Source organism: Boeremia exigua (assembly GCF_020726555.1).
Source record: "Boeremia exigua strain MPI-SDFR-AT-0100 chromosome Unknown C7974scaffold_2, whole genome shotgun sequence".
In the NCBI taxonomy this organism is placed as follows: domain Eukaryota; kingdom Fungi; phylum Ascomycota; class Dothideomycetes; order Pleosporales; family Didymellaceae; genus Boeremia; species Boeremia exigua.
The window spans coordinates 3,273,108-3,292,071 of record NW_025763519.1 but is presented as its reverse complement, the minus strand read 5'-3'; the positions used below and the strand labels follow the sequence as shown (position 1 = coordinate 3,292,071).

Below are 18,964 nucleotides of genomic sequence, written 5' to 3'. Positions count from 1 at the left end.
ACAAGGTCGCTTATCCACCGTTTCTCCTGAAACTTGAGAGTGCGGCCATTAACTACCACGACCACCACGTCCACCGCGACCGCCACGAACGCCGCGACTGCCACTACCACCACAACCGCCGCGACGGTACTTGTTGACCTTGCTCTTAGATGGCCGCACGAGACCCAAACTAAACTCTTTCGGTCGAGCAAAACCAGCGTCTTGGGGAGGTCGTGTGCCAGTCATCATGGCATGCTGCCACTCCTTATCTGTGACAACATTGTCCGCCTCACTAAGCGCCTTGAGGTGCTCAAAGAAAGCCCTGTACTTGTGGTGGGCGGCCGGATGCTTGTCCAGCAGCATCTGCACCATGACCTGCAGTCCGCCGAAGATATATCGGCCCACTCGTGCGCGGGACAACGCGACGTTGATGCTCGTCCGGTTCGCGACGAAGCCGATGGGGAACTTGGTGTCGAGCGGCACGCGATCGAGACCTAGATTTATGACGCACGAGATTAGCACAATGTTCCACTCGCTGCCCTGCGCGTGGGTCGTCGTGGTGGCCTTGATCTGCGCGGCGGTGGCGCTGTCGAGTACACGACGCAGCTCGTGCCGGATGGCGAGGACTTGCCCTGTGTATGCAGCGAGGAGGGCGATGTCTGCAGGGACGATCTGGCGGCCGCCCTCTGGGGGCTTGAAGGCAAGCATGGCCTTCACAGTATGAGCGATAGCCTTCGCTTCGGAGATGTTCTCCAGTGTGGTGGTACCGCGATGCCGTGTGTGTGAGCCCTTAATGTCAATAGCGACTTGCAGCGCAGAACCCTTGAAGCTGTCTCGAACATGCGTTTTCCAGAAGGCTCGCAGTGTCTGCTGCAACTGTGGCTCCAGGCGACCACAGCTGGGATCAGCCTTCAGGTTTTTATAAAGACCCTTGGTGAAACCAAGAAGCTCGGGCACGCACCGATAAGAAGTCTCAAGTGCGATGAACTGGTGCTGTTTGTTTCTGTCTTCGGCAATCTCTTGGAAGAGGTTGCGCGACAGCATACCGTGTCCCACGTTCGAATCACCTGCTGCGAAGCTGGGTTTACCCTGGTGGTGATCGCCCGCAAGCGTGATGTGCTTGATGCAGTCTTTATACGCACCAGCAGCCGTTGCGAGTCCAGCAAAAGACGCTTGCGCAGCCTCATCGATGATGAGCTCTTGGGGTCGGAAGGCTCGAGTGAGGAGCTCGTGCGCTGACGATGACAGGGTGCAGAAAACAGCCTTGACTTCGTGTTCCAGGTACCAGAGGCCGAAATTGTATTCGTAGTTGTCCAACTGCTCAACCAGCGCCGTCTTCGATTCTTTTGGTTCGAACGGAAGCTGCTTCAAATCGCGGAGGTATGCATTAGCTTTTCCTCGCATTGGATGGCCGTCGGTCTCGGACGTCTCCGCCCAGACCTGGATCCTTTGCCTCAATTTGGTTCCAAATGTCAATGCCGGATCTATGGTTGACGTCGACAGCAGTGCAGTTCTGGCAAATTGCTGCATGGTGTTCTCGTCTTCAATCGCTGAAGTGACGTTCGCTTCCTCAGACTCTGCCATGCTCTTATGAAGCGCGTGCCTCTCCGCTGCTTCAATCTTCACGTATGCTCCAGTGAACAAAACATACTCATGTGGTAAGAGCCAGCCCTCTTCACGACAAGACTTGTCAAACGACTCTGCGAGATGCGCAACAGCAGCGTTTGTCGATGCTGCATACATCACCATGATGCCACAGAGCAGCATAGCCATACCGATGGTCTTCATTGTCTCTGTCTTACCTGTACCAGGAGGACCTTGGACAACCGTCAGGCCGGTCTTGGAGGTGGCGGTGCTGATGATGGCTGCGCTCTGTGACTTGTTTGGCAGCTTTTGCTTGGGTCTCTTCGCAACCATGTCTTTGAAAGCAGCAAGGTCAATTTTCCCCATCAGATAATTTGTCTTGTCAGCGACGTTTGAATCGTTCAAGAAGAGGTTCTTGAGATCAATGCCATCCAGTTTAAACCCGGATTTGATCTCCTGGATCTGCTTGACTGCCTCCATCTGGCGCTCGTAAGGCACGTCATCCACTGTATAGCTAATGTAGACTGGTAGTGGGGCATTGGCAATCCCCTTTGGCCCGTGAAGAACGCACAAGAACGCCGCACCCGAATGGAATGGATCGGTTGTGACGCTTCCAAAATACGACAAGGCTGAAGCATTGTTAGGCCGCTTCAGGGATTTGGGGACAACTCGGATCCTGATGCGGGTACCCGCAGCCGGCATTTTGACATTGAGGTTTTCGGCCACACTCTCGTCGTTTAAGAAAACTTCACAGATATAGCGGCCGGAAGAATCCTCGATCTCTGTAAAGATGCCTCTGAACCAGGGCTTATCGCTTTGGGCAAGCTCCTTCAGTTCGCGGGTCTGCCGCCTGCGCTCGCTTTCGATACCCATCTTCAAGAGGAAAGCAGCTTCGTCGGGATTTCGCCATGCCAATGAGAGGTTGAAGTGATCCCACCGACAAGGCTGAGGGTTCGAGTACACCGTCTCGCCCGATGCATTCACGGTGGTGTCGAACCGGAACTCAGTGACGAGCCAGCGTGGGACCTCGAAATTGAACTTGGGAAGCTCAAGCTCATCTAACGCATCTGGCCTAACTTTGTTCAATTTCAGTTGATTGCGATAAAACCAGAAGTTACCGTGCTGAGCTGCGACAGAGAAGAGTTTCCTCATGTACGTCGCCTGTTGGATCACTTTGTCGATCATGCCAGGCGTGGTATGCATAAAGAATGAGATCACGTTGGTATCTTGCCGCCCCATCTGTCCGATTAAAAGATCTCGTGTGGCGGTGCTGGCTCCACCCGCATGCGTGGTTGCGGTACCGTCGGAAGCCTTGTTCGCAGTGTCGCGGTCGAGGCCTGCCCACGTCGTGGCTGACCTGTCTGTCCTGAGAACAACGGTGATCTCGAAGAGTTCTTTCCGCTTGTGAAGGGACTCCAACTCTTCTACATCGGCATTGCCAGGATTCTCACCGTTTGTCACGAACCTGGCTGGCGCCGTTACTGCGTCTGATGGATCGCGAACACAAAACATCACCTCGTTTGTCTTGTTATCGATTCGCAGATCTTGCGCACAAATGTGTGTGGAAATCATTCCATCCTGCTGGTCAGCATCAAGACCGTTGCAGCGAGTGGTGATTTCGATGCTGGGCGTCTGTGTGTCGGTATGGAAGAAAACAAATACGCGATCAAGAGAAGGTTTCGTCTTCTGGCCCTGAGTATCGGTCTTGAAGAAGTCGATGCTAGATCCCAAAAATGTACCCTTGCCATTGGCGTTGCCATCCATGTTCTTGCGCGTGGTTATGACACATGCTCGTCTGTTAGAAGTAGTACTCCACCCAGAAGGTACGTCACAGCCTCGAAGCGCGCAAACATCACTCAAATCAGTGATCTCGTCTACTTTGTAGAGCTCAGGCTTGTTTGCCATGATCAGATTTTGCTGGCCTGGAGTCAGGTCTGCAAGCTCGACAGTGGTCGTACCCATGTTAGCATTGTCGTTGCCAGAGGCAGTCGCAACGCCATCATCTTCACCCATGCCAACATTGTCGTCGTCAAAGTTAGGAAGGCCAACCCTTGGCACAGGTGCCCTCCCTCCTGAAGCAGAAGACGGCATCTCAACACTAGCGGAGAGGGTGCCCTCAAGAGGATTGGAGTCGGAGACGTCCATCTTGTCTTGTGTGAAAGACATTGTGTGTAAGGAAGGAGGTCTTGGGGTTACCACGACCTGATCACTACAAAAAACCACGCCGAAGCGATGATCTCTTACAGAGCCTTTATGCTATATTGTAAGGAAGATATTGTGTAAGAAAAGAAGTCGCGGGTAAGACCACACGGCTTGGTCACTACAAAACACCACGCCGAAGCAATGATTTCTTGAAGCGCCTTTGATGTTGTCTTGTGAGGAAGACGTTGTATAAGAAAAGAGCCGTTCGGGGAGACCAAAACGACTAGACCACTACAAAAAGACCAAGCCGAAGCAAGAAGTTTTTGTAGAGCCTTTGATGACCGACTACAGTACTTCCCAGAGGGAAACCGTAGAGGAAGTGTGACTCGTTGCAGGAATGATATTGTGTAAGAAAAAGAGTCGCGGGGGGAACCACACGACTCGGAAACCACAAAAGACCACGCCGAAGCAATGATCTCTCGAAGCGCCTTGATGTTCGCCTACAATACCACCCGGAGGGCCGGAGAGGGATCGTAGAGGAAGCGAGACTCCTAAGAGTCAGCGTGAGATCCGCTCTCACGCCCCCTTTGAAAGGGTAAAAAAGCGTCCCTTTGTAGGTAGGGCAACCGAGCGCAGCCTGGAATCGGCCAGGGACCTAGCGGAATCTCGCACGAGCTTTGTTCTGGCGGTGTGCACTTGCAAGCAAGTGCGAACAGAGGGTGGAAGATGACGAGAAAGGTCGGGGGACGGAGGAGGTTTTTGTACTGTGTGCGGCGCGTGCCAAGGCGCGTCGGCCTCCGAGGCGCCGGCGGCGGTGAGGTGAAGATGAGGCGGAGAGGTGAAGATGGGATGGTTGATGGCTTTGCGGCGTATAGTTGTGGCCAGCGCTGGAAAGGCACTGCGGCAGTATGCGACAGTGCGAGGCACTGAGCTGCAGAGCCAGTTCGCTGCTGTACATGATTGATAGAATGGCTGTGAGGACAAAGGCGAGGTCTTGCAGAGCACTTCCAGCCGTTTTGACAAAGTGGCAGCGAAGGATAGGTGCATGCAACGGTTTGGCTATACAAAAAGACAAAAGGATAGCACTTTGGACAACCAAGCACGGCTAACAAGAGATGACCATGACTGTCTATAGAAAACCAGGCGTAGCGCGCTATAGTTTTAGGCAGAGAAAAGAAGATATATACTCCGGACAGGCTACCAGTGTGCGAGATTTGTTCACAGTGGGAGGCAACAGGAAGGACAGGGTAAGGAGAGGGGACACGAGTCTATTAGGGCAGCCTAGTCCTCAGCCAAACCCTAGTTTGTGGTGACGGGAAACGTTTGAGCAACACCTTGTATTTGTTGTAGACAATTGACATAGCAAACATAGTCGAGCATCTGTGATGTTGAGCAAACCTGTATTACGTAAGCTGTGTTGATGCAGGACCACGAACACGACACGTGCACGGATTGCAGCACAGCGCCGTGCGAGTTTACTACTATTGCGAGGTGTTCGTGGTGGCCGTGGTGGCTATGGTGACGGTGATGACCGTGGATGTCGCGGTGGTGGATCGATTGTATTTCTGCATGCATCGGTGCTTCGCACGTGACGTTGTTGACATGCCCGCACCTGCACCTGCATGTTTCCCCGACGAGCAGAGAAGGAGCGCGGCGTGGTGCAGCGCTGGGCGCGGAAGGATCGCCAAAGACATCAGACGCAGCGTGGTGTGCGGCCATCAAGAACACCAAACTCGCGACGCGGCGCGGTGCGGCGTGGCAGAGAGCTACACGAGAACAGCAACAGGGCGACGAGCTGTGCGAAAGACGAGCCAGCCACGGCCAGGCGCTGCAGGGCGGTGCCTGGAGGACTCAGCAGAAGACTCGCGGCAGCGCGCCAGCAACAGACAGACTCGCAGCAACAGCAGCACGGTGCTGCGAAGGAGCGAGCACCTGGCAGCCAAATCGGGGCGTCGACAGCAGCGCTGGGTGCTCGTGACCTCCGCTTTTCCTGGCTTTGACGCTCGCTGCTACTGCGGGCCTGCTCTGCGGGCTCAGCGGCGGCCCCAGTGCATTGAGTTCACAGGTCAAGCACTTATGCAACGTGTCTGCAGGCGAAACCGCGCGGGCAGCCGACTGCGAGTACCATAGTATGTTTGCGCTGGACGCAAAATCAGAAAGCAGACGTGTAGCCGGCGTGCAGGCCGCTATATGGGTACGCGCAGACTGCGTCTTTGGCTCTGTCTTTGGAGCCTGACTGCTGCTCGTCGCGGCTGGCAAAGGGCGTGGCCGGCGCGTCAAGGGCAAGCAAGCCCCCAAACGATAGCGCGAGTGCTGTCACATAAGCGGTCGCTGCCCCCACCGCCTGCCGCTCATCGCCCACCTCGCCCGCCCGCCGATTCCTCACCACCACCGCCTCAGCGCCTTGCGTACCAGCCGCCCTAACACGCCATGGCTCGACCAAAGAAAACTCCAGTCGAAGATGCAGGCGAGCTGATGGTCTCGGTTGAGTCCTACACGCGCACCAGAGATTCCGTAAGTCTTTTGTTTTGTTCCACCGCGTGCCTTTGCTTTGCGCGTGCGTGCATGGCTCTCGCCATGGCCTTGATAGAGCCTGCGACGCGCCGCCCGCACCGCCATCACGTTTCTTTGCCCTCATCGCGTGTCGATTCGGTCGCCTGCTCTACGCGACCCCAGCGCAATGAATGCGCAAACACGTTTTGTGTTGCTGCAGCCAGAATTGCAGGTCTCGCGCGCGGTGCACCCGGCCACTACGCGCCGCGGCTCGACACCGTCTGCCAGCTCCTCTGAGGACACTGCTAACACATACTCCCACCAACAGGTCATTGTCTCGCTCAGCAACCTCCAGGCTGGTCTCGCCCACGTCCAGAGCGGACTGAACGAGCTTCTGCGCGCTTACTTGGAGCACACCAACTCGGTCATCGCTGGCGAGGATGGCGTTCTCGACAAGCTGTCGCTGGGCAAGGAGATCGCCGCCACTGCCAACACTGCCATTGAGGCTGCCTCGTCGACCGCCAATGGCATCGCGCAGGCCATCATTGCCGGCGACAAGATGGACATTGTCGAGACTGGCAAGCCTGTCAAGGGCGTCAAGCGCAAGCGCGAGAAGAAGGAGAAGGACCCCAACGCTCCGAAGAAGCCACTGACTGCTGCGTTCCTGTATGCGCAGACTGCGCGCCCAATCGTCAGGGGAGACCTCGAGGCCGCTGTTGGCCCTGACCAGAAGCTCGAGCCCAACGCTGTCAACCTCGAGGTGAACAAGCGCTGGAACGAGATGCGCGAGGAGGAGAAGGAGGTAAGCATCTGCGTGCTATATTTTGCAGAGCATATGCTAATCCGCACAGACTTGGAGGCAGTCCTACCGCGACTCTATGGAGCAGTGGAAGGAAGAGATGGCCGCGTACCAGGCCAGCAAGGGCACTCCTATCGTCGACCTCCACGAGGATGACGAGGCTTCCGAGGTTGAGATCGAGGCCGAAGCCGAGATTCCTGTCGAGTCTGAGGACTCCTCCGAGGATGAGGAGGCTGCGCCCGCCAAGGCTCCCTCCCCACCCATCAAGACTCCTCGCGCCAACAAGCGCCAGAAGCTTGCGCAGAACCCCGCTGTCAACGGCGCTGCCGCTCCCGTTCTTGCCGCTGCCTCGCCCATCCCTCTACCCAAGGCTGCTCCTGTCGCTGAGACTCCCGCCAAGAAGGAGAGGAAGAAGAAGGAGAAGGCTGCCCCGCAGGCCATTGCGCCCGCTCCAGCAGCTGCCGCCAAGGAGGCCAGCCCCGAGGAGGCCCCCAAGAAGAAGGCCAAGGGCGGCCGCACCACAAGGAACAATGAGCCCGAGGCTGCTGGCCAGGACAAGGAGAACGCCGCTGCGCCCGAGAAGGAGAAGAAGAAGCGTGCGGGCAAGCGCAAGGTCGAGGCCGCCGCCTAAGCATTGCGTGCTCCAGACTCTTTCCCTTCTCTTTCTACAGCGCACCGTGTGTTGACAGCCTGCTGTAGGGGGGATGATGTTCATCTACGTTCCTTGCTTCTCCAACCGCATGTACAGAGCTCTCAAGAATTCGGAGGTCAAGCGAAGAATTTTACAGGGCCGGGCGTTGAAGGAGCATAGACGCAGCTGCCGCATGGGTCTGCAGCCTCCCAGTCGGGTATCGACAACTTTTTGATTCTTCTCTGGCGAACAACGCATTGGGTTGACTCTACGTTCGGCGCTGCGTTGTTGTTCCTGCTCTCTGTATATACTTGCTACGGGTAGTCAGTGAAATTGCACAAGTTAACGCTGTCTCTGTGTCGGTGGTCTGGATGTCGAGGCTGTTATCCTTCGTTGTGGTATCTTGCATATAGCTGTGAAGAAACGCTATAGCGTGTGGTAGGCATTGACTTCGGCGCCGCCGCCTCGGCCCGCAGCCGTTACCAGGAAACACGCTGTCGCGCCATCACATGCAGGCCAACCCCACTACCCGTCATCCCCACTATCCAGCAAACGGTCGCTCCGCTTGACTGCGATGCATGCAGCAGCAGACGTGAGAGTGCTTGCCTGTGTCTCCCACTCCCCCACCGCCTTTTCCTAGTTCACTCTGCAACCGCAACATCACCTCCACACTCAATTCCAATCCCCAACCCCGCATCCCCTTCTGTGAACCACAAGGCTGCGCACCACCATGGGGCTCGACCACCCCACGCGGCCGCCCACGGCCCCCGTCGCCATACCCATGGACGGCGTCATGAGCCTCGACGACTTCCTCGCAACCCACCAAGCCTCCCACGACGCGCACATGGCCGCCACCAAGCCCGCGCGCGCCCCGCAGCCCGTCCCCGTCGGCGCCCGCTCCTCAACCCACACCATCCAACTGCATGAGCAAGCCCAAGCGCTCGCGCTCCCGCAGCCCGCATTCACGTTCCACGGCAACGGCGCCTCGGGGTGGAGCGTCGAGGTGAGTTTCCCGGGCCTGCAGGACGCGGGGGAACTGCAGGGGCTGAAGGCCGAGGGGGGGTATGCGAGTAAGCAGGAGGCGAAGGAGGCGGTGAGTAAGAGCGCGTTGGCGGTTTTGGAGAGGTTGGTGGGGGAGGGGAGGGTTGGGAGGGCGGGGAAGGGGAAGAAACGGGGGGCTGAGGGGGTGCAGGGGTTGGGGGGGGAGGGGCAGGGGCCGGGGGAGAACTTTGTGGGGCAGTTGCTTGGTAGGTGGTGTTTTCTTGTTTGGCGTGCGTTGTGGCTTGCGTTGCTTCGCTCTTGCGTTGGTTTCTGCGTACTCTCTCTCTCTGTCTCTCTCGCTCTCGCTCTCTCTCACACACACCCTAACCCCACCCAGAGTTCCAACGCGCAACCTCCCGCCCCCAGCCAACCTACACCGACTACAAGTCCGGCGAGCGCTGGTCCTGCACCCTCACCCTCGACGACCACGACGAGCCCTTCAGCTCCGCCACCACGCTCTTCGGCTCCAAGAAAGCCGCGCGCCAGCACGCCGCCGGCTGCGCCGTCGCCCACTTCAAGGCCCGCGGCCTGTGGCCCGACGAGTTCTCGGACGTCGGCGGCATCAAGAAGCGCAAGCAGGTTGCCAGCACGCCCGCCCGCAACCCGAGTCCCGCATCCGCGTCTGCGTCGGCGTCGCCGGCGTCCCCGTCCGGCGCGTCAGCAACGTCCCAGGTCACCGCGCTGGCGAACCTGCTCAGCCTCGGCCCCCCGGAGTACCGCTTCGAGATGGGGACCACCGCGGTGCCGGATCTGCACACCGTGGCGTGTTACTTCAGGGACGGCGGGGCGCACGAGGGCCCGATTGGCGAGGTGCGCAATGTGTTTGGCAAGAAGCGCGCGAAGGAGGAGTGTGCGCGGCTGGTGCTGATGCATCTCGGGGAGGTGAAGAGGGGGCGGGAGCAGATTGCTGCGAAGTTGATAAAGGGGTTTGCGGGGGATGCTGGGGCGGTGGCGGGGGGCAAGGGGCTTGGGGTGGGTGAGGCGCGGGAGAGCGGTGATGAGATCGATATTTACGAGGATGCTGTGGATTTTTGATAGTGGTCGTGGTAGCCCGCGTTGGGTATTTGGGTATTGTTAGGTACGCAGTGTCTAAGGGACAGGACCCTGGGCATTTCTGCACTACTGAAGTCTGGTACAGCGGGTGATATACGTTGGACAAGGGTCGACGATACGAACCCGGAACAGATATTGCAATGTCGAGTTAAATCATTTCAGTCCGCCAGTTCCGAGTCCACTTCACTCTCACTCTCACCTTCGGCTGGCGGCCCCACAACACAACGCGTGGCAGACTGCAAGCTCCACTCTCACTCCAACGACCACAATCGCAACCGTCTTCCACTACCACAATATCCACAACGAACCACGCCAAAGCCGCACTGCCGCGCCTCGAGCTCAACAACAGCGACAAGCAGCAACGCGCCCCGCCGCGTATACCACTACAATCACCACAACGACCAGCACCCACATCCCCGCTCCACCCAACATGCCCTGGACACCCACCACCGCCCTCCCCTCCGCTCTCGCCCTCGCCCTCTCAATCCTCACCTTCCTCGCCCTCCTCGCCTCCCCCCCGCGCCACCGCGCCCTCGCCCTCACCGCGCCGCTGCTCCTCCTGCTCTACGCGTTCAAACACCACATGGCTATTACGCCGTGGCATGCGGTTAATGATACGTTGGCGAGGATGATGTATATTTGGGGGAGTTATGGGGGGTATGTGTTCCTGACTGTGCGAGTCAAACCTGTGGTACGCGTGCAGGCTGTCGAGCGGGAGGGTGGAAAGGGGAAGGGGGAGGGGGAGGGGGAGTGGAGGGAGGCGAGCGGGTGGCGCGAGCGGTGGGGGTTTGCGGGGAAGGTGCTGTATGCGAGGAGATTGAGGCGGTGGTATCCCGTGTCTGGCGGAGGTGGGAAGGAGAGGGCTCATGGAAAGGAGAGGATTGATGGAAAAGAGATGATTGACACAACGAGAAAAGAGCGTCAAGAAGCTACCCGCGAACAGAACCGCAGCACCCGCGACACCCCCCACAACCTCACACGCACCCAGTTCCTCGCCCACCACGCCTCGCGCGCCCTCCTCTTCACAGCCACAAACCACGCCTGGGACACCTACATCGACCCCGCGCTGCGCACACACTCCCCGCCCGGCGCCCTCGCCCACCGCACCGCAATGGTATGGGACACCTGCGTGGGCGACATGCTGTACTTCTCATCCATCTACTCCCTCTTCGCTGTGCTGTGGGTCTGCGTCCTGCGCCTCGACGCGCCGCACGAGTGGTCGCTCGCACTGTTCGGCTCGCTGGCGGACTGCTGGAGCGTGCGGCGCTACTGGGGCGTGTACTGGCACGACTTCATCCGCGAGAGCTTCGCGGCGCATGTGCAGCTGCTCACGCGGGGGGTTCTGGGGCTGAGGCGCGGGGCGGTGAGGAGGGTGGTGGAGAATGGATTGGTGTTTGCGGCGAGTGGGGGCGCGCATGCGGCAGTGCGCTGGGTGCAGACGGGTGGGCAGGGGGAGGTGTGGACGGTGGCGGTGTGGTTTGCGGCGCAGATTGGGCCGATTGTGGTGGAGGGCGTGGTGGGGAGTGTTTGGGGGCAGTCGAGGGCTAGGGCGAGGGTGCGGGATCGGCTTGGTGGGGAGGTGTTGGGGAGGCTGGAGCGGATGGTTGGGTATGGATGGGTGCTTGCGTGGATGTTCTGGAGTGTGCCGAAGCATCTGCTCACGAGGCAGGCCTGGGAGACGGAGAGGTGGGAGAAGAGATATGAAGAGGTGTTTAGCAAGGTCGAGGAGACCATGAAGGCTCTGTGAGGAAACGATCAACTGCTGGGGGGTCAAGGCAGGCCAATGGTTGCTGGAGGTGTTGATCTCCTACATCCTTGACCAGGAGTTGAAGTCTGCTCTTCTGTCGCAGCAATGTAAGGAGATATAAACCTTTGCGAACAGTCCAAAATCGGTCAATAATCATTACGATACCTTCGAATACGTCTACCAACACTATCCAGTGAATGTAGAAGCACGCCGCCGCAATCACACGAGACTTCGTTGTAAGAATGCGCCGCCGAGGATCTCCGTCCAAGCCTTTAGTGCTGCGATCGATGCCTCGTATGTAAATACCTCATTGAGTATACCAAGAGTCGCACGGATGGATGACGGTCAGATATTTCGGGACCGCGCTTACTGATTGTAGTTAGTGCCGGCACGTGGCGACAGGGACGAATGAACGCAATTTTGCTGGACAACCTCACAACCATCACGAGCCGCGGCACCTACAACGATACGCGGTACAATTCGCGCTCATGGGCCGCTCCTGAATGGCAATGTGGCCTGGATACTGGCCGCGATTCAGGCATAGCCACTCGGACCCACAATATCGCCCACGATGCCAAATGACAAGCGGTGAAAAATTTCCGCTCTGCGACAATGCCCGAGCGTGAGGCTAGACTGACTATCGTGAAAAATGTCCCTCCTTGCCGTATCTATTTCTTATCTCTTATCACTGTTTCCACTTCCCCACGCCGTTCCTTCTTGTCACTTACCCCAGATTCACTCCTTCACTTGTAACAGTGCATTCCGTAGCAGCGAGCAAATGGCCACCTGCCATACAGGCCCTTGCCTGCCGCCCTCAAGTAGCCTGCCCCCTGTCCGCTCTCTGATCAACGCAAGCGAACAGAGTATCAAGTCGTCCCTCCGCGGCCTCCAGACCCTGTACTGCCCGCTCCGTTTACCGGTCCTGCCGAAGCCTAGTGCCCGGCGCAAGGACCTTTCCGTAGCGTCTGGCGTTTCCACACCCGTACCAGTAGATTCCGGATACGTGTCGCAGGACGAAGACGAGGATGATGAAGCAGCTGCCGAGGAGGTGACAGCATCAATCCGCGCCGATCCCTTCGAGCGCACTTTTGCTACGAGATGGCTCACATCTTTGATTTCGCGAGTAGAAGAGATGGACTTCAGTGAAGACGCCCGAAACCAAATAGTCGACGACGCCGCATTCATCCTGTCTTCCTTCTCCGACTCCACCAACGACGAAGCTGAAGAAGCCCTCACCCGCGCCTTCTCCTTCCCCACCGCCCACGGCGCCCCCGTCGAGGTCACCCTCAACGACGCGCCCCTGACCGGCGCCGACCACACCGACGTCGGCCTGCAGTCCTGGGGCGCCAGCATCGTGCTCAGCAGCATGCTCTGCGCCTCGCCCGCGCGCTTCAACCTGACCCCAACCGCCCTCGCCCCCCGCCCAACCATCATCGAACTCGGCGCCGGCACAGGCCTCGTCAGCCTAACCCTCGCCAAGCTGCTGCCCACACTTGATATCCACCCCGCCAGCATCTCCGCAACCGACTACCACCCCACCGTCCTCGCCAACCTGCAGCACAACATCTCCACCAACTTCCCCCCTGGCGCCAGCGTCACCACGCCCCTCAGCGCCACCGCCCTCGACTGGTCTCTCCCGCCCCCCGACCTCGCAGCGTCCGCGCACCTCCTAATCGCCGCCGACGTCGTCTACGCGCCGCAGCACGCCGCGTGGCTGCGCGACTGCGCCGCGCACCTCGCCACGCCCGACGGCGTGTTCTGGCTCATTGTGACGATCCGGCACAACGGCAAGTTCGAGGGCATTCCGGAGACGGTGGAGGATGCGTTTGCGGGGCCGGTGTGTCCAAGGGATGGGGCGGGGCGGTCGTTTGGGATTCTAGAGCGCTGGGGGGTGGAGAAGCGGAGGGGGGTTGGGAGGGGGGATGAGGTGGGGTATACGGTGTATAGGATTGGGTGGGCGTAGAGGGACAGGAGAGCATGGGTGGCGTTGCGTTTTTATGGGGGGTTTGGCTGCATTGCGCGGGATACTAGACTTTGGGAATAGATAGATGGGGTGGTCGGATAGATTTGTGCAAGTGCTGATAGAGTGATAGATGGGTTGCATACTACGATGGATCTTGCCAGCCGCAGGACATCACATACTTTCTGAGAACAAAAGCTCGGCATCGGATGCGATTCTCTCACGACCGTCGATTTGTCGGGTTTGCTATGGAACACGGCTACACTCCACACTGACGCATTCTGCGCGCCGCATCCCCTCCCTTATCATCCACACCCAAGATGCACCGACTCTATTCTCACGCCCATCCTGCCTAGCCGGTAATACCCGCCTCCCGATCCAACCTCGCCTTCTCCCTCTTCGCCCTCTGAATATCCAGCGACATCTTAACCGGCGCGACACCCGGCGTCTCGAACACGGCATCGATCTCCTCAAGACTGAGCTTGCTCGTCTCCGGAAACACAAAGTACGAGGCTGCCACGCATGAGCTTGGGAAGCGCGGGGGGTGGGGTATGGGAATCGCGAGGGCAATATGCAAGGGGACTCACCGACGAGCTGCAGCGCGTTGTAGATGATGTACACACACCAGATCTTGTACCCGACCTTGGAGATGCCGATGGAGATGCCGTAGGCCTCGATGGCGCCGCACGCGCCCTGGATCACGCCGTAGAGACCCATACCTTTCGCGCGGAGCGGCAGAGACAGGATCTCGACGGGGTACAAGTTGTGCCTGTGATATATTTAGCGCGCGACTTAGCTATCTGGCGTGTAACTGACATGGTCGCGATGAAGGTTGCGCTGATGACCTGGAACATGAACATCCACATGATGGTGAGCGCCGAGGTGGTGCTCGACGGCGAGAGGTTGTACTGCCAGGAGGTGATGGTCGCGGCGACTTGCATGCAGATGACGCCGATTAGGCCGGCGAAGATCAGCGTGCGGCGCCGGAAGTAGTCGACGAACCAGCCGCCGATGGCGGTGAAGACGAAGTAGACGGATGTTAGGCCAAGTCCTACGCCGAGTTGCGTTATCGTCGCGGTGACCTGGGGAGGTTAGCGAGGTGTCCAGATCGAGGATCTGCTACTTACTCCGACGGTCTTGAGCGCGGGTGTCAGGTAGTAAGATACGATTCTGTAAATCTCGTCAGATAAAGCTCGACAATCCAACGCTTCCGACTTACCCTCCGCCGTTCCAGGACTGAAACATCGAGTACAGAATGAGCACGAACAGGCGGTAACGAACGGTCTTGGTGAGGAAAGCCGCGAAATTCCAGGACTGCCTGAAGCGCGTACGAGACGTTTCCAGAGACTCTTCAATCTGCGCGACAACGATATCAACCAGCGGCTCATCCAATGAGCCCGAGGTCGTCTGGTATTTAGCAATAACCTGGCGCGCCTTCTCGCGCTGGCCGCTGATCACCAAGTAGCGAGGCGACTCAGGCGTAATCAAGTAGATGAGCGTGCACACCACCGCGGGGAAGAACGTCTGCAAGAGCAGCGGAAGCCGCCAGGACCAGTTGTTCGACTCGCTCTTCGCCATGTTCGCGGTCCCGATCATGCCCGCTGTCATGGCCACGCTGCCGATCTGGAAGCACGCGCCGAAGAGACCTACAATGCGACCGCGCAGATGCGCAGGAGCGACTTCCGCGATGTATTGCGGCGAGGACATCAGTGCGCTGCCGAAGCCGAGGAAGAATCGGCCGGCCATGAAACAGGATAGGTTGGGGGCCAGGGCTTGCATGAGCGCGGCGCAGATGACAAGGAAGTTGCCCAGGAAGTTGACGCCGCGACGGCCGATCTTGTCGTTGAGTGCGAGGAAGGGGGCGCCGACTACAGTGCCAATACGCATCAATGCTGTGATGTGCGCAAACTCGACTTGAAGATGTCAGTATCTGAACTTGCACACAGTGAAGAAACCTACCGCCATCGATCGCAATGTCAAAGTACTTGTGCCATGCAGGATACGCGTTGATACCACCTTTCGCCATGTAAGCATTGCCCTCCAATATCGTGCTGTGTACTCACTAATCACTGCCCAGTCAACACCATAACCAGCCTGATTGCAGCCCTGAACGAAGAGAATCAGACAGATCCTGAGCCCAGTAGCCGTCCAGAACCTCGGCATCGCCTCTTTCGAAATGCGAATCAGATCATCGTCTGTGATGCGCTGGACGACTATCTCTTCCACTTCGAGAGCGGCGGCCTTCTCATTCGTCACATCGTGGTGGAACGACCTGACATTGTCCTGTTGAGCCATCTTAGCAGCAGAGCACTCGGAAGCAAAGCTTTAGGTGCAAGGGGACTGCTATAATTCTCGACGCGGCGAGACAGCAGCCGGATATGAACCTTTCTCCAACGCGCCTCGAACCACAGCGCCTGCAGCACCAAGGTACGGAGAGCATGGCTCCGTCTAGATCAACAGCGCTAAAGCTTGTCACTCCATCTCCACGCGCTGGACCTCTGATCCCATGGGCCTGCACGCCTAACGAGCCTGCCTCCAGCAGGGCGGGCTCCAGTTTCGGGTTAGCCCAGGATCGCAACTCCAACACCGCGGTCACACGTCTGCGCCTTGCATCTGGGGCTCGCCCGCCGCCGTGATTAATCCGTCCAACCACTCTTTCCCGCTCGCGGGCGACCAGCCGCGTGCATAAATGCTGACACTCCAGGTCCGCCGACGAGCACGTCTCGCCCACCGCACACCGTGACACCGCGACATTACCCGGTGGCTACAGCACCCCGGTCCAATCCCGCTGCACCCCATGCTGCGCTACCCCTCCCCCGCATCGGCCTGGCAAGGCGCGCTGCCCCTTGGTAACGGCCGCCTGGGAGCCATGCTGTACGGCGGCGTGGCCAGGGAAACGCTGCGTCTGAATGAAGAAAGCGTCTGGTATGGAGGCCCGATGGACCGCACGCCTGCGGGCGCAAGGGCGCACCTAGATGCCTTGCGGCAACTCATCCGCGCGGGGAGGCATGCCGATGCTGAAGCCCTGGTTGGGAAACGCTTCCTGGCGACGCCGAAGAGCATGAGGCATTACGAGCCGCTGGGCACGTGCGTGCTGGAGTTTATGGCTGGCGATGGTGAAGTGGAGGGCTATGAGCGGAGTCTTGATTTTGCGCGGGCGGAGGCTGTGGTGCAGTACGTTGTTAATGGGACGCGGGTGCGTCGCGAGGCTGTTGCTACGCATGCAGACAATGTCATTGCACTGCGCGTGGTGGCTGATAGCCCAATCACTTTCAGAGTCAGCTTGACACGCACGAGCGAGGTTGAGTGGGAAGTGAACGAGTTCTTGGATTCGATTGAACTCGTCGACGGGCGGATCGTGCTGCACGCAACGCCTGGTGGTAGGGGGGGGTAATAGCCTGTGTCTCGTAGCAGGGGTGCAGATATATGGTGTAGGGAGTGTCCGAGACGTTGGTCGCGAGCTGGAAGTGACAGCGAGTGATGCTCTGGTCGTTCTTGCCGCGCAGACTCAGTACCGCCATAGCAACACCCAGCAGGCGGCTCTGTCCGACTTGGAGAGCGCTTTGCAGCTCGGGCCTGAACTGATCTGGCGACGACATCTCGATGACTGGCACCCTCTGTATGACCGCATGGCCATCCACCTCTTCCCAGATAACTCCCAGCTTCTAACCCCCGAGCGCCTGGCGGACGTACAAAACCCTGGACTCGCCGCTCTGTTCCACGCCTACGCACGCTACCTCCTCTTGTCCAGCAGCCGAGCGTCTCCAAAAGCTCTCCCCGCCAACCTCCAAGGTATATGGAACCCGTCATTCCAACCTCCATGGGGCTCCAAGTTCGTCCTCAACATCAACCTGCAGATGAACTACTGGGCTGTCCACGTGTCCAATCTGTCGGAGTGCGAGCTCCCCGTGTTCGACTTGCTGGAACGCATGGCCATCAACGGCCGGCACACTGCTTCTGAGGTCTGGGGGTGTCGCGGGTGGTGTGCACATCACTGCACTGATATCTTTGGCGATACCGAGACGCAGGATCGCTGGATGCCGGCGAGTCTGTGGCCGTTGGGCGGGGCGTGGGTGTGTACTCTTGTCTGGGAGCACTATGCGTTCAATGGAGATGAGACTTTGCTTGTCCGGATGGCGCCTGTGCTCGAGGGCTGTGTTGACTTTCTACTCGACTTCCTGGTTGAAGACTCTACTGGTAAGTTCCTCGTCACTAATCCCTCTCTGTCGCCCGAGAATACGTTTCTGCATGAGGAGAGTCAGGAGAAGGGCGTGTTCTGCGAAGGCTCCACGATGGACACGGAGATCGTCCGGCAGGTTTTCTCACAGTTCCTCCTCATATCAACCGTCTTAAAGGGGCGACACGAACTACAAGAGCGCGCGCCCGCGGTCGAGGCTGCGCTCAGCAAACTGTCGCCGATAACAATCAGTCCCAACACAGGCACCATCCAAGAATGGGGCGTCCACGACTTCGCCGAAACCGAGCCCGGCCACCGCCACATCTCGCACCTCTACGCCCTGCACCCCGGCAGCTCCATCACGCCCTCGACCACGCCGGCGCTCGCGCAAGCCGCCACGAAGACTCTGCGCCGCCGCCTCGCCCACGGAGGCGGCCACACCGGGTGGTCGCGCTCCTGGCTGGTCAACCTCTGGGCTCGCTTGCGGCAGCCCGCAGAGTGCCGGCCGAACATCGAAGCACTCCTGCGTGACAGCACCTTACCTAACCTGCTCGCCTCGCACCCGCCGTTCCAGATCGACGCGAACTTCGGCGGCGCGGCGGGCATCGTCGAGTGCCTGGTGCAGTCGCATGAGGAAGTGCAGACCAGCGGCCAGGAAGGCGGTGTCAGGCTGCTGCGACTGCTTCCGGCGTGTCCTGTGGGGTGGAAGAAGGGCAGTGTCCGCGGTGTGCGGTGTCAAGGGGGGTTCGAGGTCGCGTTTGAGTGGGAAGACGGGCGCGTGCAGAGTCCGGTCCGGATAGACTCGTTGTTTGGACGCGGCGCGGTGCTTGTTGTTCATCACGCGGGATCTGGTGCCTCGGATGAGGGTGTTGAGGTTAACATTCCTGCGGTCCAAGGTGTTCATCTTGTTGACTGCGCTGTCTCGGCCGGGGTAGGTCTCTGATGTCATGTCTGTTGGAGCATATGGACATGTCTGCGCAAGAATGTAGATTGCGGCCGAGAGCGTGTTGTACCGGGAGTCGATATGTCAGCCCACAATCTTGAGATCTTTGGTATAAGGACCTGACTTCGGAGAAAGGAACTTCCCTTAGACCTACCCCCTCTTTCATGAGCAATTCCTTCTCTCTCGCGGTCTGATTACTCAAAGGGTCGTACACCTGGCTTTGATGCTATCAAGCTCTTCCTTATGGTACAGAAAGGCTTTGGGCATTACGTTCCTGGTGCATTGATGTAGCGAAGCGTGGCTTTATCAACCACGACTCAAGCAACCCCGAGCAGAATTGCATGTGCCTTACCCCCAAAGCACTCTTCACGCCTAGGAGAACTTTGCTCCACGATTGTACCGCCTCTTCTTCAGA

At 58.6% G+C, this 18,964-nt stretch overlaps 8 protein-coding genes across 8 annotated transcripts; 6 read left to right on the top strand and 2 right to left on the bottom strand.

Moving 5' to 3' along the window:
* Window positions 1-48: 48 nt before the first annotated feature.
* C7974DRAFT_469358 (P-loop containing nucleoside triphosphate hydrolase protein) lies at window positions 49-3,729 on the bottom strand (the record flags this gene model as incomplete). The annotated part of the gene is made up of 1 exon (XM_046146427.1): window positions 49-3,729. The coding sequence occupies one exon, from the start codon at window positions 3,727-3,729 to the stop codon at window positions 49-51; it is 3,681 nt and encodes a 1,226-aa protein (XP_046002174.1).
* Window positions 3,730-4,887: 1,158 nt separating this feature from the next.
* Window positions 4,888-6,019, top strand: C7974DRAFT_118630 (uncharacterized protein). The gene has a single exon (XM_046135115.1). It carries the CDS (start codon window positions 5,221-5,223, stop codon window positions 5,833-5,835), a length of 615 nt encoding a protein of 204 aa, XP_046002173.1. The 5' UTR covers window positions 4,888-5,220; the 3' UTR covers window positions 5,836-6,019.
* A 116-nt stretch (window positions 6,020-6,135) lies between these two features.
* C7974DRAFT_431434 (uncharacterized protein) lies at window positions 6,136-7,628 on the top strand (the record flags this gene model as incomplete). The annotated part of the gene is made up of 3 exons (XM_046144776.1): window positions 6,136-6,262; window positions 6,423-7,000; window positions 7,050-7,628. 3 exons carry the CDS (start codon window positions 6,136-6,138, stop codon window positions 7,626-7,628), a joined length of 1,284 nt encoding a protein of 427 aa, XP_046002172.1.
* A 528-nt stretch (window positions 7,629-8,156) lies between these two features.
* C7974DRAFT_421342 (uncharacterized protein) lies at window positions 8,157-10,195 on the top strand. The gene is made up of 2 exons (XM_046144290.1): window positions 8,157-8,725; window positions 9,007-10,195. The coding sequence occupies exons 1-2, from the start codon at window positions 8,359-8,361 to the stop codon at window positions 9,702-9,704; spliced, it is 1,065 nt and encodes a 354-aa protein (XP_046002171.1). The 5' UTR covers window positions 8,157-8,358; the 3' UTR covers window positions 9,705-10,195.
* Window positions 10,153-11,469, top strand: C7974DRAFT_302582 (uncharacterized protein; the record flags this gene model as incomplete). Its single annotated transcript, XM_046137907.1, has 3 exons — window positions 10,153-10,428; window positions 10,483-10,550; window positions 10,674-11,469. 3 exons carry the CDS (start codon window positions 10,153-10,155, stop codon window positions 11,467-11,469), a joined length of 1,140 nt encoding a protein of 379 aa, XP_046002170.1.
* A 778-nt stretch (window positions 11,470-12,247) lies between these two features.
* Window positions 12,248-13,432, top strand: C7974DRAFT_303422 (putative methyltransferase-domain-containing protein; the record flags this gene model as incomplete). Its single annotated transcript, XM_046137946.1, has 1 exon — window positions 12,248-13,432. The coding sequence occupies one exon, from the start codon at window positions 12,248-12,250 to the stop codon at window positions 13,430-13,432; it is 1,185 nt and encodes a 394-aa protein (XP_046002169.1).
* On the bottom strand, window positions 13,399-16,124 carry C7974DRAFT_386962 (general substrate transporter). Its single transcript, XM_046141116.1, has 7 exons — window positions 15,493-16,124; window positions 15,389-15,445; window positions 14,649-15,342; window positions 14,557-14,599; window positions 14,246-14,511; window positions 14,017-14,198; window positions 13,399-13,942 (listed from the first exon to the last, which is right to left on the bottom strand). Exons 1-7 carry the CDS (start codon window positions 15,722-15,724, stop codon window positions 13,782-13,784), a joined length of 1,635 nt encoding a protein of 544 aa, XP_046002168.1. The 5' UTR covers window positions 15,725-16,124; the 3' UTR covers window positions 13,399-13,781.
* A 102-nt stretch (window positions 16,125-16,226) lies between these two features.
* C7974DRAFT_448181 (Six-hairpin glycosidase-like protein) lies at window positions 16,227-18,843 on the top strand (the record flags this gene model as incomplete). The annotated part of the gene is made up of 2 exons (XM_046145660.1): window positions 16,227-16,809; window positions 16,865-18,843. The coding sequence occupies 2 exons, from the start codon at window positions 16,227-16,229 to the stop codon at window positions 18,547-18,549; spliced, it is 2,268 nt and encodes a 755-aa protein (XP_046002167.1). The 3' UTR covers window positions 18,550-18,843.
* Between the last annotated feature and the right edge of the window lie 121 nt (window positions 18,844-18,964).